Source organism: Orbicella faveolata, unplaced genomic scaffold (genome assembly GCF_042242905.1).
Source record: "Orbicella faveolata isolate gen_17 unplaced genomic scaffold, um_ofav_v1 contig_3, whole genome shotgun sequence".
Taxonomy (NCBI): domain Eukaryota; kingdom Metazoa; phylum Cnidaria; class Anthozoa; order Scleractinia; family Merulinidae; genus Orbicella; species Orbicella faveolata.
This window is the reverse complement of record NW_028301558.1, coordinates 15134363-15150045: the sequence shown is the minus strand read 5'-3', so window position 1 is coordinate 15150045 and position 15683 is coordinate 15134363. Positions and strand designations below refer to the sequence as shown.

The window sequence follows — 15683 nt, the reverse complement described above, 5'->3', positions numbered from 1 at the left end:
ATAAGTGAAAACCAAAATGAACATTATCAATGTTTTATTCATTGTGTTTCTCAAATTTTGTCTCAATAAATAAAATTATTATACCATAATATTGAGATGTTTCTATTTATAAACAGACAGGATACTTCAGTTACCATTTGTATGGAATAATGAAACTGGCCTTCTTCAGGTGCTAGTTCCCTTTTATGTGCAGAATAAAGAATTATGTACTAAGCAATGTACTGCTTTGCTTTAAAGTGCTCAGTGAAACTATTTTGGCTATTGTAAAATTAATGAGAAAATGTGGCTCAGCTCCATTTTCTTTGACTATGATGTAATTACAGTAAATAAATAAACAATAGCCTCCATTTGGTGCAAGAATATGCCGGGATATTCGTCTGCGGACATTACCTGTTCCGAGAGGCGAACTGTTCTCTGAGAGCGTAGCTTGAGGAAAACTGTGAGCTTTGAGGAACAGGTAATGTTCAAGGACAAATATCCAAGCTTATTTTTGCGCCAAATGGAGGCTAAGGTGTTTATTATCCTTCAAATATTTTTTGCAACATGTGCAGTTTTGAAAATTGGGGAATATCTCTAGGATATTCCCCAGTTTTAGTTGGGGTATGTTCAGTCACATGATGCACTTAGAACAATTGCACGCAAGTGACCATATTTGATGGATTATAACTACCAACATGTTTCATGCGAAGTTGGGATTTACAAAGCTGCTGAAGTCGAGGTGTGAATAAAATAAAAAAAGGACAAGTGGATAAAATCAAGATCCTCAGGCTGTTTTAAATGATACAACACTGTCATATGCAACAAGCTTAATGTAAGTCTATGTAAGTCTACTTAACAAAACCGCTTTATCACTGGTTAAAACCCATTAAAAACTACTTCCAACCTATAAGAAGCCATCATTGTTGTCAATTCACAAATGATCAAATACCAAATTACTTATAACTAACCCTTATCTTATCTGCTTCATGTTTGCTATTTCATTAGCACATTAAAATTTGTCCTCTAGTGGTGATGTTAAAAGTTTCTTTTTATATGGCCTTATTATACACACTCTGATTGGCTAATTTTAGGGCAGTATTCTCCCATAATGCCCAAGCGCCGATTACGGGCCCGCAAAAACACAGCAAAAAGCCATTAATTGTTGTAATAAACAACTTATTAACAAACGTTCAGTCTATGGGAAAATCTTGAACCTCAGCCTTGCCACATTGACCTGCAAGTTCTCGGTCCGAGACATTCCCATAAAGATCTCACTCTTATTCAAGTACTCTTGGGACTAAATAACTTTCTGTGCTGAAACTTTGGTTCAAAAATAGATTTCTATTGATTTGCCTGTGGTTTAAAGGGGTATCTGCTAATTTCCATTTGAAGTAATGCAAAGGATTCATGAAAAAAACTTTCCGATTATATTGATTAACTAGAACATTTAAATAATACACAAGAAAAAAATTGCTATTACACAACATGAAATACAAGATCAATGAATGCAAGACAGAATCCACAGAAATTTGGGTACCATGCAAGTACGTTACTTTGCTATAAAACTAGTTAAATTTTCCTAATAATTACTTTTAATCGAAGACATAAATCTTTAAATCTAGGAACCTATTTGTACTCTTAAACCATGGAAATAAGGGCTATAATACCTTCCATAAAAGCTCTGTAAAGTCTGACAAATCCCTCCCCAACTTCCACCCCAAGATGGTAGTTAGAATATTTTCTGATCAGACAGAATAAAGTGGTGAAGTTGTTGGTTATTTGCTTTTGCAGGTGACATTTATGCTGATTTGCTGGCAGGGAAAAAAGTCACTATAACCCTTAACAGAGCTTTCAATATTTAATGATAAGAGCTCTTCCTGGAACATATACAGCAAACGATATTTTGTATGGCATTAATCTGCAACATTATTAATTCTGGCCGTGACCACTCACTAGCCAGGAAGATCTTCTACATTATGGAAATTTTACGTCAAAGCGCATTTATTTAGCACCATGTCTTGAAAATTGTTGCACTGTATATTCAATTAATTACTCAGACCCAGCTGTAGTGGGAAACTGGTGGTGTCTCTAGTCAAACATTTTTGTCCTTGGCTTGAACTTGTACAAGTCGTGGTTGGTCAACATACTCGTTACCAAAGTACAGCACAACATACAATGTCATCAGGACAGCGCCTCCCCAAAACAACACGTAAAGAAATTGTACACCATACTCAGCTGCAACAAGAGGTAAAATTCAAATCAGAAAGACAGTTTACTCAAGGAGAGTTATCTCTTGTGGGCTACCACAAGTTACATGGTGTAAAAGCAATTGACGTAATTTACATGCTTGGGTAGTTTTAAAATTATTGTTGAAAGTGACTAAGAATTATGTTGATTTTGCTTTACATGTGTATTATTTTGCATAATTAACAAAAAATTGCACCACTTTATCAACCAATCAGATTCAAAACCAAAATCAATCTGACCTGGTCATGTGCATTTCACTGCACAAGGAAACAACAACATGTATTTGGAAGCTTATTGTTCTCACTGTTTTTTTCTGTGTTTCCCATAACTGGCTATTACACTTGCTCAGGTTTTGTTTCATGACTCCCAAATCTAAACTGCTGTATGCTGTCAGTGTCACTATACAAGGTTTAGAATTAAGGCCAGGTACACAACATCAAGAGTCTTAATTCAGCATGAAACAGTTCATGTACCCTAGCTCCTTCCTTAAAATAAACTTTCAATAGAGTAGAGCTTTTAAAAAAAACCTCATATATTGTGGCCAACATGAAAAACACTTCAAACTTGAAAAATAAAAGAAAGCAATGTGTAGTTCTAGAAAATATCCATACCTCCCCTGCGGAAGGGATTTTTTCTAATACCTTCCCACCCCTCTGGAAAATCCAGTTAAGCTTCATACATTTCTTTAAATTTTTTTGGTCTCATAACCCCCCCCCCCCCCCCCCCCAGGAAATTCCAATCTCTTCTGTGGGGTGAGTATAGATATTTTCTGGAACCGCACTATAAAGTACAACATTTAATTTTCAGGTTTGGGACTGCAACAGTTTCACATTACTGAAAGTCAAAAATTCTTTTTTTCTGGGAAAGGTCACTTCGAGCTGGCTAAGTATTGTGGAGTAAATTTGTATTGCAAAATAAATCACCCAGAGTAACAAATACTTACTTGAAGGAATTAAAACACTTATTACAAACATGGAGAATCCTAGCAACAGAATCATTGGAAGCTAAAAATGAGCAAGCACAAACAATTGATTAGTGTTTATTGAATTAACCAGTTATGGATTGATATCCTAATGGGCCACCACCTTATTGTGGTGGGATGGTTTGTGTGTCACAGTGACCCCTAGAGCTGTCGGCTGGAGTCTTGTACACCTGGTAGGGTGACCCATGCTGAACAGGTCGAAGGGTAGAGAGCAGATCCCCTGGTCCTCTTGGTTGGAGGTTGGGCTGGGGGCTGATAACCCACTCCCATAAAAATAAGCCTATTACAGAAACCAAAAAGCCTTATGAAACCAAAAAACCTTATGTGCCTTATTGACATGGAGAGATATAGATGTATGGGAAGGCTGGATTTACATGTATGTAGTACTACATAACAAATTATAGCATGTACATATACACTATGTATTAAGGAGAGATGAATGAATCACTGACATGCATAATCAAACTTACAGCCATAAACCTCCAATCTCGGTGAGTTTCCAGTGGTGATGGTTTAGAGATTCCTTCATTAGGATCCACAACATACTTTCCCAGGAACAAATCAATTGAGTCCTATATGTACATAGCAAGATCAGTTTCCAAAGTCATTGACAATAATGGGCTATTTCTGATGTGCCTGTTGCATCCATGTCAAAATGAGTCTTCATGCAATACCATTCTTACGAAACTATGTTTCACCTACGTGCTCATTTTCATGCAGATCAAAATCATTTTAGTATGAATAGTTTCGCATGAGGACTTGTTTCGAAACCGAGGCAAAAGGCAGCTCTGAAATTTATGGCCTATTCATAGAATAATGATCATGAAAAAAGAATTTGCCTTTCATTATGAAACATCCAGCAAAATACAGTGTACATGTCATATTAAAGATGACAATAACACAAGATGATCACTGATGATCCAGGCCCTAATTGCTTTCCCAGCTGGAGAACTGAAACTACATGTACATGTATGACCACTGAACCGTAAATTAAAGAGAATAATAATTATTTTTATCTTTTCTGGTCGCTCACTTGTCTAAATCCATCAGCAAAGTTGTTCCTGTAATACCGAATACAAGAGTTAACACCATCCTTTAAAAGTCCAAATGTGGACCGTTTTCCTGTCCTGTAACAAAAAAGAAGTACATTCAAATATATTTACCAAACAGAGTCCCTACACTGTATAATTAACAGTTACTGGGCATCCAATAACTCAGTCAAAGATTAACATCAGACAATAATGAGTCCTGATAATTGTTAGTAACTCTTTTTAGGTGTCCCCAATTAGCAGTAATGCTAAATCTCATTGACAGGTAAATACAGTTATTATTATTGTTATTATCATTATCATTATTATTATTAATATTATTATTATTATTATTATTATTATTATTATTATTATTATCACTTTCACACAGGACTGACCTTGTGAAATCTGTTTTGAGTGCTCCTGTGCCAGCATACTGTACAGAACATGCATCAGCATTGTCCGCCCAGACTAAGAGAGATATAACAATAACAAAGTACAGTCAAAAGACACAACACACTTATAACTTGTTTCAAGCACACTGAAACAGCAATATTTCTTCTTAGTAGACTGTCAACAATAGAGATCTCAGCCTGATCACAAAGCTATTTCAGGTGGTTGCTTAAGTTTGTACATGCAAAGAACTTGCTGGGGGTACATGTACATGTAACACTGCATTGGAGTAGCATCCCCTTTAGGGGAGAGGGGAATAGAAATAAAGAAAAAATAAAGTACATGTAAATAAATTACAATATTTTGAGCCTTAGTTGGTTTTCATGTGGGTCACCTATCCTGGTCAAATTGGAATTTAGAAAAGTTGGTTTTTTGGGAGAAAGGAAAATGTTAGTGCACAGAGAAAAACCCTCAGGGGAAAGTGAAAATTAACAACAAACTCAACCCACATGTCACCAGAATGCAGGGGTGGATCCAGAAAAATCAGATAGCAGGGACCAAAGAAATTGTGGCAGAGCACCAGCAACCCCCCCCCCCCCCCCCCCCTTCCAAGGTGAATGAAAAATTCTGCTCTAAAGACAGTTGGTCAAGACTTTTTTTGGAAAATACAAGAAAAAAGGGAGCCATGACTCCCTCAGCCCTGCCTTAATCCACCCTTGCCAGGATCAGATCAAACCTCTCACTACTGTACCATCCCTGCTTTCTTAGTCTCCTCAGCCAGATGAGCCACAAGGCTGACACACAAACTGTACCTTACCATGTGCAGAAACAAAAATAAATCAACAAAACTAAAAAGTAGTTTTTCTGAAACTAGAAAGATCTCTGTCGTGTGCTACCTAGTCATTGCATGAAACATTCTGCCTACTAAATCCCCCTTGCAGTATAAAAATGTTGTAAAACAGAGGTGTCTAGATAGACAAATGTATGCCCAACATACCATTCTTTAACACCTTCTCCATGCCGGCATAACCCTCTATTCTCTCTCCTGGGCTGAGGATTTCATATTTCTGTAATAAAGTGATCAAGGTGTATTGAACAACGGAACAAAATGCAAATTTCCTCGGACTTAACAAACTTCTTGCATTGACAGATTCCTTGTTTTACAATTTAAATGGGCCATGAGCCAATAAGTACTTAGTTTATTTTAGTGAGCTTTCTTAAGACACAAGCACTACACAGCAACAGTACCATTTGAAAATAGTTACAAATAACTAATTACGTATTTAATAATTATATTATACAATGTATATGAACTACTAGCTTTTGGAATCTAGATGTATACCTCACACTGTGCTTGAAGACTTCTTCTTGCTAGTAAACTTTGTACAACATTTGTTCTAATGAAACACCAAATGCTGATTAGTTCTAACCATAGAAATTTGTAAATAGTCTAGATAAAATTCTACCATTATTTGTAGCGATCAGAAAAGCACATGATTTCAAGATCTCTTACAAAGTGATTTAAAATTTTAATTACCTGTCAAGAGAGTCAATACAATTTGTTCTGAAAACTCCTCTTTGTTCACAGTCGATCTGACCATCTTTTTCTCTCATACTGAAATACCTAGTATATGATTAAAAAGAAGATGATGGTCTTCAGTTGGTACTATTCATTGTTATTATAGTACACAAACTAGCTACATTTGTAGGTCTCTGTACAAATGTAGGGGGCAAATATATATTATATTAATTTAACTGGACATAAACACAGCATCTCTCATATTTCTTTGAAAGGTAAGGAAAAGTAAAGGGCTGCTTTTTAGAATTACAGTAAACTAATTTTCCCAGGCTACGATGGCAACCAAGGCTTGTTATGCTTGGCTAAATAAAAGCTAGATATTTACATGTACATGTAAATCAAATGTTATAAAACGTTGCTGTAGCTTTTACATTATGTACATTACAGTACACAGCCACAGACAATTAAGAATTTGAACAATCGAGATCATGGCTTGACATGACAAACCAGTTCACACATATGTGAACATATTTTTTTAATTACAGCTTCTACACTATGTCAAGGCACTACTTTGAGTACACTGAAGATATTTTGAAGTTCAATATGTGTTAGTACATGTACTTACCCAAACTTATCTTGGTCTGCTTTTAACCTATCAGTTAAAATGGACAATCTCTCCCATCGCATTTTACTGCACTCCTTGTGGAAGTCAAATGGCTCATACCTAAAATTTTGAAACATTTAAGAATGAAACAAAGTCAGCAAATGCATTATCCTGGTGCTCCATTCTTGGGTTAAATAATTTATTCTGACTAAGTTCAAAACAATCAGTGTAAAATGAAGACTGTGGACTACAGCCTGTAAACTAACCCTAACCTTCAACAAAATTTATACTAACTGCAAACTAACCATATCTCAGTAAATCAGCTAAAACTGACCCTAACTCTGAAAACTAGTTAAAAACTAAAGCTAATTTCAGTCTGCAGCCTGCTCTTTACACTGCAGACCAAAATCAGGTTTAAGCTTTGCAACTAGCTTTAGCAAACAGGGTTTGTTATAGGGTTGGTATTACAGTTTGAGCTAATTTATCGGTTTAAGGACAGTTTTTAGTCAGTATATGGTCTATATGGTACGTCTGCAGTCTGCATGTTACACTGACTGTCAGTACAGTGCCTGGAGAAGCACTGGGTACCAGCCGGGCAAAATAACAGGAAGGGGGGAGTAGCCTGCAATGCCCGAGTATCCCATCCAAGAGCTACATACATTAGCAATACGCCTAGTCCTTGTTGCTATGGAAACTGGGATAAACTCCCACATTTGGCAGTGTGGACCAGTTTGATCGACATGTAACTCTACATGTACCTAACACGTACAAGTAACATGCCTTAGGATCGAAATTGATAACGGTTTACAACCCTGAATACCTTTTAAGGTCCTGACCAAGACGTTCTAATAAGAATATAGCAATTAATCTTGTTTTCTAAATCTTTATTCACCTCAGGAAGTTATCAGTTAAGCCAGCATTGCTAACAGTCTCTGTATACCGATCTCCCAAAATCTTCTCTGGGCCTTTCTGGTCAATCTTTTAAAACAAAGAATTCAAAATAATTCCACCTTCAGTTGAAACTTTCAGCAGTGTATGAACAATTACTTGTAAATTGAATTGTTTTTGGAAAAATCTTATCTCATCAAATAGGCTGAGGATGATGGCCTCAAGTTTAATCCATTTGTTTTGGCTCTTTAGAAATGGATCAGTTGCAGGATGCAAAGAAAATCAATTTTCAGGATTGCCCTTCTGGGAAGCTGTAACTACAATGTATGATGTACTAGCTTGAATGTCAAACTTACTAGCCCCAAAATGTTATCCCTTATAGTACTTCAACTGTAATTTGAACTTCCTAAAACAGTTTTCCTAAGAAACTTTTCAAGCCCATCGGTCAAGGGAAGGATAGAATCCACTAGCCCTTGCCTGTTGCCTAATGGACCCAACTTTCTTTGCATAGTTACTGCCATGACAGGAATATAATATTTAATATTTTCTGCTATGGACACTGGAATTAAGGACTCTTTTCATTCAACCAAAAATTCTGGTTTGCTTTTAGGGAAATTTCTAGTGGATAATGGAAGAGCATTTTTGGGAATTTTTTTGAAAGTGGGCAACCTTGGGCAGTACATGTATACTCAAATGTTTGAAATTTTTGAACCAGAAACTTTTGTTTCATTTGATATGCCCCCTAAAATTTACAAATTGTCAGTTGAATGGTTTGCATTTTGGAAATTTAACAATATTGCACTTCCAGAGATCTTCCAAAAAAAATTCTGTACCATTTGCCTCCATTTTACAAATTTTGGAATTTTGGGTTTAATGGATAGTGCTTTAAGCATTGGTCTGATAAATCATGAGGTAACTTGAAAAGAAACTAGACATAAAATAACAAATTTTTGTCTTATAATACATGTAGAACTTACAAGGTTTATTAAAACATGTTCTCCATAATACACTCTTTCTTTATCAAGATGGAGACAAAATCCTACTTTCTGCCAAGATAAGAAAAATTAAAGAGATGTCAAGTTAAATTACAATAATTAAATTACAATGGAATTGCAGTTCTATGTACCTTGCTGGAGTGGGGACACTGTTTACTGAGCTGTTTGCAATCAATGCTAACTTATTGATTATTTGTTAGAACTGGTAGGTTTTAAATGTGTCTCTGCAAACAATAAATGCTGGGCAAATAAAGCAACAGCAAGAACAGAACTAGTGGAATTAAGCAGTAACCTTTGAGATTCTAGTTTCATTCATTTGGTAATTGGTTCCATTTTGGTCTACATGTATGTGTAGTCAAATTTTTGTTGCTTTGAAAATTTAAACCATACTGATTTTTAGTTTTCTTTGTCACATGCATTATGATAATCAGAAACAAAGGAAAATTGTGTCCTTTTCTGATTCATGCATGCCATGGCACTTCATATTGAAGCATCTATATCATGGGAAGCCATCTTGAAAAGATTGGCCTATTTTTTAAGTTTGTCACTCGTAATCTCTCAGTCTTCCTATGTCCTTTTTTTATTTCATGTTTACTATCACTGCATTTGCTGTTATCCCATCTTAGAAACTACTACCTTCCGATTTCCTTCAGTTTGAAAGGTATCAGACTAAAAGTATTGTGACATAGCTCCTTTAAAATTACCCAAAAAGTACTAACAGTAAAATCAAGAGATGAGCCTTGAAGCATGGATTACTCACATGATCTGCTGAGGGGTTTAGCAGAGGTGTTGGTTTGTATTTCAGATTTGGTCTCTGAGACCAAAACAATGGAATGGAACCTCTTGTCTACAAAGAAGAAAACATAAGGCTGAATAACAGAATTCAGTCCTAAATAGTTTACAGTCAAACCTCAACCTGTCGGCACACCCTATTAAGCCCAGATTTTCTGCTAAGACCATTCTTTTTTTTTGACATTTTATTTCTTTTTAACAGTACAATAAAATAAATTACTTACAATACTACATACTTACACTAATAACAATACACGATGTCACATACGACTAATTACATGACTTACTAACGGTACTTACAATACTGGTTACTTGCACCACTGTCAATTACAACACTATTCTTACACTATTCGCATCCTTTTTTTCTTAATTGTTATTATATTACAGTGACACCTAATATATACAAGACCATTCTTGCTTGCTGATGTGTGCACACATTCAATAAATTTTTATTTACTTTTGTTGAAACTTTCCACAATGGCTACCTCTCTACACTGATGAGTAATTTCTCTCCCAGAAGCTGTACAGAGGTTCAACTATATTTCAATGAGAGCAGAGTTTGGTTGTTAGCCAAATATGTGAATGTTTAACTCTTTTGTCTTTGCTAACTACCATATTAAACCTCTATTTTATCGCCTATCTCTTCACTTAATCATATCAAATTTAGCTAGGAAGAGTCAGAAGTACAACAGAACAATCATCTATGTTGCATAATTCCCATTAATATTTACTACTTCCTAAGTACTGTCCCTGAAGTTAATTCATCGCTTTCATGAGTTGCATGTATAATTACGGCCTACATAAGCACCCTGAATAAGATAACATCAGATACATGTACATGCAGTCATCTGATTTTGATGTGGCCTTTGCAGAACCTCACTTTACATACCTGTACAAAGGAACAAGCTCCAGATTCAAACTGAGCAATTTGTTCAGTTTCAACATAATTAGCAGCATTTCCTTCAGCATCCAGTCCTCTTATAAAATAACGAGTACCTACATAAAAATATTAACAATCTGGTTTAATTCAATCATTAAGATTTTGATATTTAATGATCCTCTGAGTTTTCACAAAAGGTGCTAGCTCTCCAGTGATGCAAACAAGAAAAATAACAAAGCTGGCTTAATAAGCTCAGTTGGCCTTTGCTTAACCTGAAAACACAGACAGATTTCTGGCTTTTGTTTCACTCTGCCAAAAATAAGCTGATGATGATAATGATGATGACGATGACAAAATTGCACTGATAGAATCCAACTTAAAAATCTGTAATAAATATGTACCACTGAGATATGAATTTGCAATTTTTACTCAGAACAATTTAAATATTATAAATCAACATACCTGCTCTGAAACAACTTCTCCTTGATATGAGAATAAAATCAAATGTGCTCTGTTTAATAATACAGGACGTTATAGAGACAACTTTGTAGTGTCAAGGATAAAATACAACTTTCAGTATTGCACACAAAATTAATGATAAATTAAACTTCACTTGAAAAGTTATTTTTAAATAACCAACTGTCAAATTTTGTGGCAGATGTAAGACTGAGATCCCTGCAGAAGCTAATAACATAAAATACCAGCCAAAGATAGATGACGGTTTCAACCTGAAACTTGATCCTCAATTCTCAATACTTTCAGAACTGAGAATCGAGTTTCAAGGCTCAAGTTTCTTGAAACACTTGAAGAGTTTTTTGACAAAAACGACTTATTTCTTGCAATGCGTACAGTAGATACTTTGTTTCTTTGTTTTCCTGACTTGAAACTGGGACACCTTGACTCAAAACTTGAATGACTTGACTTGAAACTTGAATGATTTGACTGGATACTCAAAGTTTATTACTTTTGAAGATTGAGAATTGAGTTGAGTTGAGTTGTTAGAGCTTCAAGGGACTGTCAACTTAGTTTTGAGTGGTATTGTAATAATAATAATAAAAAAAAATTAATAAGTTTTTTTTTAAGACTAATTAATCTTCAAAAGGATACATCCATGCATAACTGGGAGTGTAAACTTGTGAAACTGAGAAGAAAGGACAAAGATAAATAAAAGATTGAATAAATTTGTCATAAATATTTAATAATTAATCAGTTTTTAAAATTTTGCTAATGGGCATTTCAAACATTTGTAGTACCTCTGGTTGTACCATTAGAGGTCTCAGAAGATGTCCATTCCATACAAATCTGGGATCAGCCTGATAGGAGAATCAAGTCAAAATTATTATTAAAGATAAACATGTATATAATTGAAGGCTTTGCAAAAAGGGCGTATATATACCATTTTGGGTCGATTTTTATTTTTTGCAGGATCGAGCTAATTTTTGGCAGACTGAATTGTTTTGACATGAAAAGCATCGTTGTGCAATTGTTTTTGTTGATTTGAGCTTCGTTTTCGAGAAATCATGTATGCAGAAAAGCTCAATTTTCCAAGAGTATCTTTTGGAGATCATTTGTTTCAAGCAAAAAACAAAAGACACCTTTGTTTTGCTAAACGATGAAGTCACCAAAGCGTGGTATTTGCCGCCAGTTTTATTATTCATATAATTATGCAATTCTCTTACTGTTGCTTCGTTAGCGCAAGCAAATAAGGCGCTGAACAGGCCGGATTTGAGTTTGTTTTGTCATGACACTGGTTCGATACAAGGTCGGTCGATTTTTTTTTTCCGGTCTATTTCTCTACCTCTTTCAAAAATCAAAACATCTATTTAAAAAAAACCTGTGTGGTTGAAGCTGCTAAAAGCAACCGTTTAGGGCCTCTTCATATGAGCCTGGTAACCGGGCTGGCTTGGTTACTGGGGCGAATTCTGTTGTCTGTTCATGTGGGAAATTTCAGCCTGGTCTACCGGGATGAAATCCAAGAAACACAACCAAAATTGTGAAACATAAACTTGTATCGTTCGTGGCTGTCGTAGCTTTGTGGACTCTTGTAACTTTACTAATAAACCAATTCGCATACTCCTGAAGCGGAAATACATACAAGACAAAAATTATGCCATTTTGGCCTCTATGTTGTGAAAGCCAAGCTATTTTGGTTACCCGGGCTGGAGTGTTCATATGGGAAAATTTTTATCCCGGTTACCGAGATCTTGGTGGCAAAAACAGAGATCTCGGTAACCGGGCTAGCCCGGCTTCTCATATGAACACACTGACATTTTTACGAAGAAAAGAGTGGCGAGGCGAGATCTCGGAAACCGAGCCAGCCCGGTTGACCGGGCTCATATGAAGAGGCCCTAAGTTTGGAAGGATTCACTCCAAAAGATGCGCTCGGAAAACTGAGTTTTTGGCATATGTTATTTCTTGAAAACGAAGCGCAAATCAACAAAAACAATTATGCAACGATGCTTTTCATGTCAAAACAAGTCAGTCTGCCAAAAATTAGCTCGAGCCTGCAAGAAATAAAAATCAACCCAAAATGCTATATATGCCCTTTTTGCACAAAAGCCTTCAATTATAGATCAAGTACAATGAAGAAGACATATCATTTACTTGTAGAGATACATACCCTTTCAAAAAGAGGCATCTGAAGAAAGTCTGGGCTGGTTCGTGAAAGTCTCTGCAGTGTGTGTGTGAGGTCATATGAACAGGAGAAGTAAAAGCTATCCGTCTGGAGAATTGACTGCACCATTGATAAGTAAATATTGTTGTTTCGTTGCTGGTAAAAGAGAGGATCAGAGAAAACAGAATGAAATTTTGTGGGCTTGGACCAGAAGAACAATTAAAGTAAGGATTGGTCTTAAATACTGGGTATAAATGGTATCCATTAAACAGCAGACAAAGCAGCTTGGAAAATAATGGTGAGCATATGGGCACAATTCACCACGTCTAGCAGACATGGATAAGGTTACATGGATAACGTTACAAATACAAATAAGATGGGTATTCTGAAGTTTGAATGTTAAGATGTTGAATGGGCTGAAATTTCAAAGCTCTCAAAATTGTTGACCATATTTAGCAAACTTTGTAAATGTCTACTCCTGCAGAAGGCATTTGGAAATGATTATAATTATGATGTTTGGTCAAACTCTTGGAAAACTTTGGAAAATTTTCAAAGCTAGTTCTTTATCATTACACGTATATCTTTACTTGACTTTTAAATATCAAATGATTAGCTTCCAGAAACAGGTGTAAAATTTATATTCTCATCAGTAAACTCCATATCTTTATGCATCCTTGCATTACAAGTATCTTCTAGATTCATACAACCAGTTACGTGTGTACACCTGACTCTCTGTGAGATGCAGTGTTGCTCTTGGAAATGCCAAAACATCTGTTCCTTTTATTATCCATACTTCATGACCCCTGATGTGCCCAACAAGGGTCTTCTTGGTTATAACAACTAGGTAGGGTCCTAAAGCAAAAAAAAAAAAAAGAAAAAAAAAAAGATAAAATTTCACCTCAAGGACAACAGATTTTTGTAAATAGAAATAGTGAAATAGTGTTTGCTTGTGTAAAACAGCAACAATAAAGACTGAACTCTTTGTTTCTTGAGCTGAACTTTTAGGGGAAATGATAAAATAGTTCAAACTAGTGTGAGTTCAAAATAACTGGTAGTAAATGACTGAAGGGCAAATCCAAAGTAAAGGGGTTTGAGTTCCAAATAACAGGAATTCAAAATAACCGAGCTTGTATTACCAAGGTCCAGCTGTACATGTAAGAGAAAAATTGTCATATACAAATGTATGGCAGTAACGTAAAACAGGACCCGTCTTTATACATGTGTTACGTCAAAAAGCTCTGTAAAACGTTCTTGGTTTTGACTGTAACCCCTTTAATAAACACATCCATCGTTCCATTGTTGACATGGGGAATTCTTTTTGTAATATGCTCAGTACACACCTAGCAACACTAGCTGATAATGTGTAATTGACTCTCAAATTCACCTGCTAACAAATTAATGATTCCAAGTATTCCAAATATATCCCTACTCTCAGCTGATGGTGGAATCTGACCTTCATTGTCTAAGAGATCAAGGTGACAAAATCACAGATTAATGGCTGCCTTGTTTTATCATTAACTAGCATTTAACCAGACGGGTGTCCAAGCATTTTGTGGATCCCACTTCCTAGAGACTTTTTTTGGATATATTGCTTTAGAAACTGTTTGCTTGAGCTAACCACATAGCAAAATTTTGACTGCCCAGTTTCAGATCCTGGCTAGAGGCCTGATCATTAATGACTGACTTATTCCCCACGGCCATGTTTGTTAGTGTGTCAGAGGTAACTACCAGGAGTGATGAAGCTTGTCTCAGTAAAATGAAGCAACAGCTTTCATGAATCAGCTGATTTTCAATATCATGTTCTTTTTAACCATTGGTCCAACATAACAAAATCAAAAGTCCTTTGGCCTGTACACATTACTTGATGTTCATGTTGGTTTAAAGAGGCCCATAAAAAAGGTCAAAAGATATCGCAGTTTTTAAAGTTGCGACACATATTTCGTTTTGATGCATTGTACTTGTAAAGTAAAGCATCTTTCAGCCAAATTTGGTAGAATCTGTTTAGTCTGTTTAACTTAGCGAGTGACAACCGATATTGAAATGGTCCTTAAACTTGCTGTATCACTAGCCATGGTTGTACAAAAACCTATGTTTTAACAATTTACCGTTACGTTTAATAGCTTTGAAGCCCGTTTTTGACTTCTTGTGGCGATATCTTCACCGTAATAAAATTAATAACAGTCTTCATTTAGGTTGATATAAAAAGAAAACAAAACCAAATCTCCTCGTAATAAAGCTTAAATCTACAATGATGACACAAGCTTAACCGTAGCTAAAATAAGTAATCCTCTAAGGCAGAATCAATCTTCACTGATAACAGATCTGCAGTCACAAACGAAGAGAATATTGCATTACTACGCTAAGAGTTAACGGGACGTGAAAGTTTTGAAAACATTGACGTAAACGTACCTGCTAAACTCAATTCTTGAGTAACCCGATCTATTTCGAGAATCTGGTCGCCCACCGAATGCTGGTCCCGAGGCTCGATATAAAACTTGTCTGGCGCAATGTGGCTAAAGAAAACAGAAATATTAAAGAAAATTGAGCTTAGATGAATACTGAATGTATGAACAAAAGGGTAAAGCACCGGAAACAGGCCTCATTGCTAAATAGGACATACAGCCTCAAAGCCCGGTAAACCGCGCTGTCCGCCATGTTGGCAATCTGATTGAGTCTGCGAGTTCGTGGATTAGCGGTAGTAAACTAAAAGCATGCGTACTAAGGATAAAAGACTGCGTTTTCTGGTCGTTCTCAGCGGTTTC

The 15683-nt window shown here is 35.8% G+C and overlaps 1 protein-coding gene across 1 annotated transcript; it reads right to left on the bottom strand.

Annotated features, from left to right (window-relative positions):
• Nucleotides 1-17: 17 nt before the first annotated feature.
• On the bottom strand, nucleotides 18-15622 carry LOC110041866 (phosphatidylinositol-3-phosphatase SAC1-like). Its single transcript, XM_089298642.1, has 21 exons — nucleotides 15542-15622; nucleotides 15331-15434; nucleotides 14306-14383; nucleotides 13646-13773; nucleotides 12928-13077; nucleotides 11561-11620; nucleotides 11415-11448; nucleotides 10770-10850; nucleotides 10317-10423; nucleotides 9396-9482; nucleotides 8618-8686; nucleotides 7645-7730; nucleotides 6774-6872; nucleotides 6167-6253; nucleotides 5972-6026; nucleotides 5627-5696; nucleotides 4635-4707; nucleotides 4242-4335; nucleotides 3679-3780; nucleotides 3170-3230; nucleotides 18-2214 (listed from the first exon to the last, which is right to left on the bottom strand). Exons 1-21 carry the CDS (start codon nucleotides 15574-15576, stop codon nucleotides 2072-2074), a joined length of 1803 nt encoding a protein of 600 aa, XP_089154768.1. The 5' UTR covers nucleotides 15577-15622; the 3' UTR covers nucleotides 18-2071.
• Nucleotides 15623-15683: the final 61 nt, after the last annotated feature.

Coding starts and splice junctions, on each gene's coding strand:
- LOC110041866 (XM_089298642.1), bottom strand. CDS start 15,576: ATGGCGGACAGCGCGGTTTACCGGGCTTTGAGGCT. Junction 7,731..8,617: donor AACATGTTTTAATAAACCTT/GTAAGTTCTACA, acceptor TTGTTTTAAAAG/ATTGACCAGAAAGGCCCAGA. Junction 6,254..6,773: donor GCAGACCAAGATAAGTTTGG/GTAAGTACATGT, acceptor ATCATATACTAG/GTATTTCAGTATGAGAGAAA.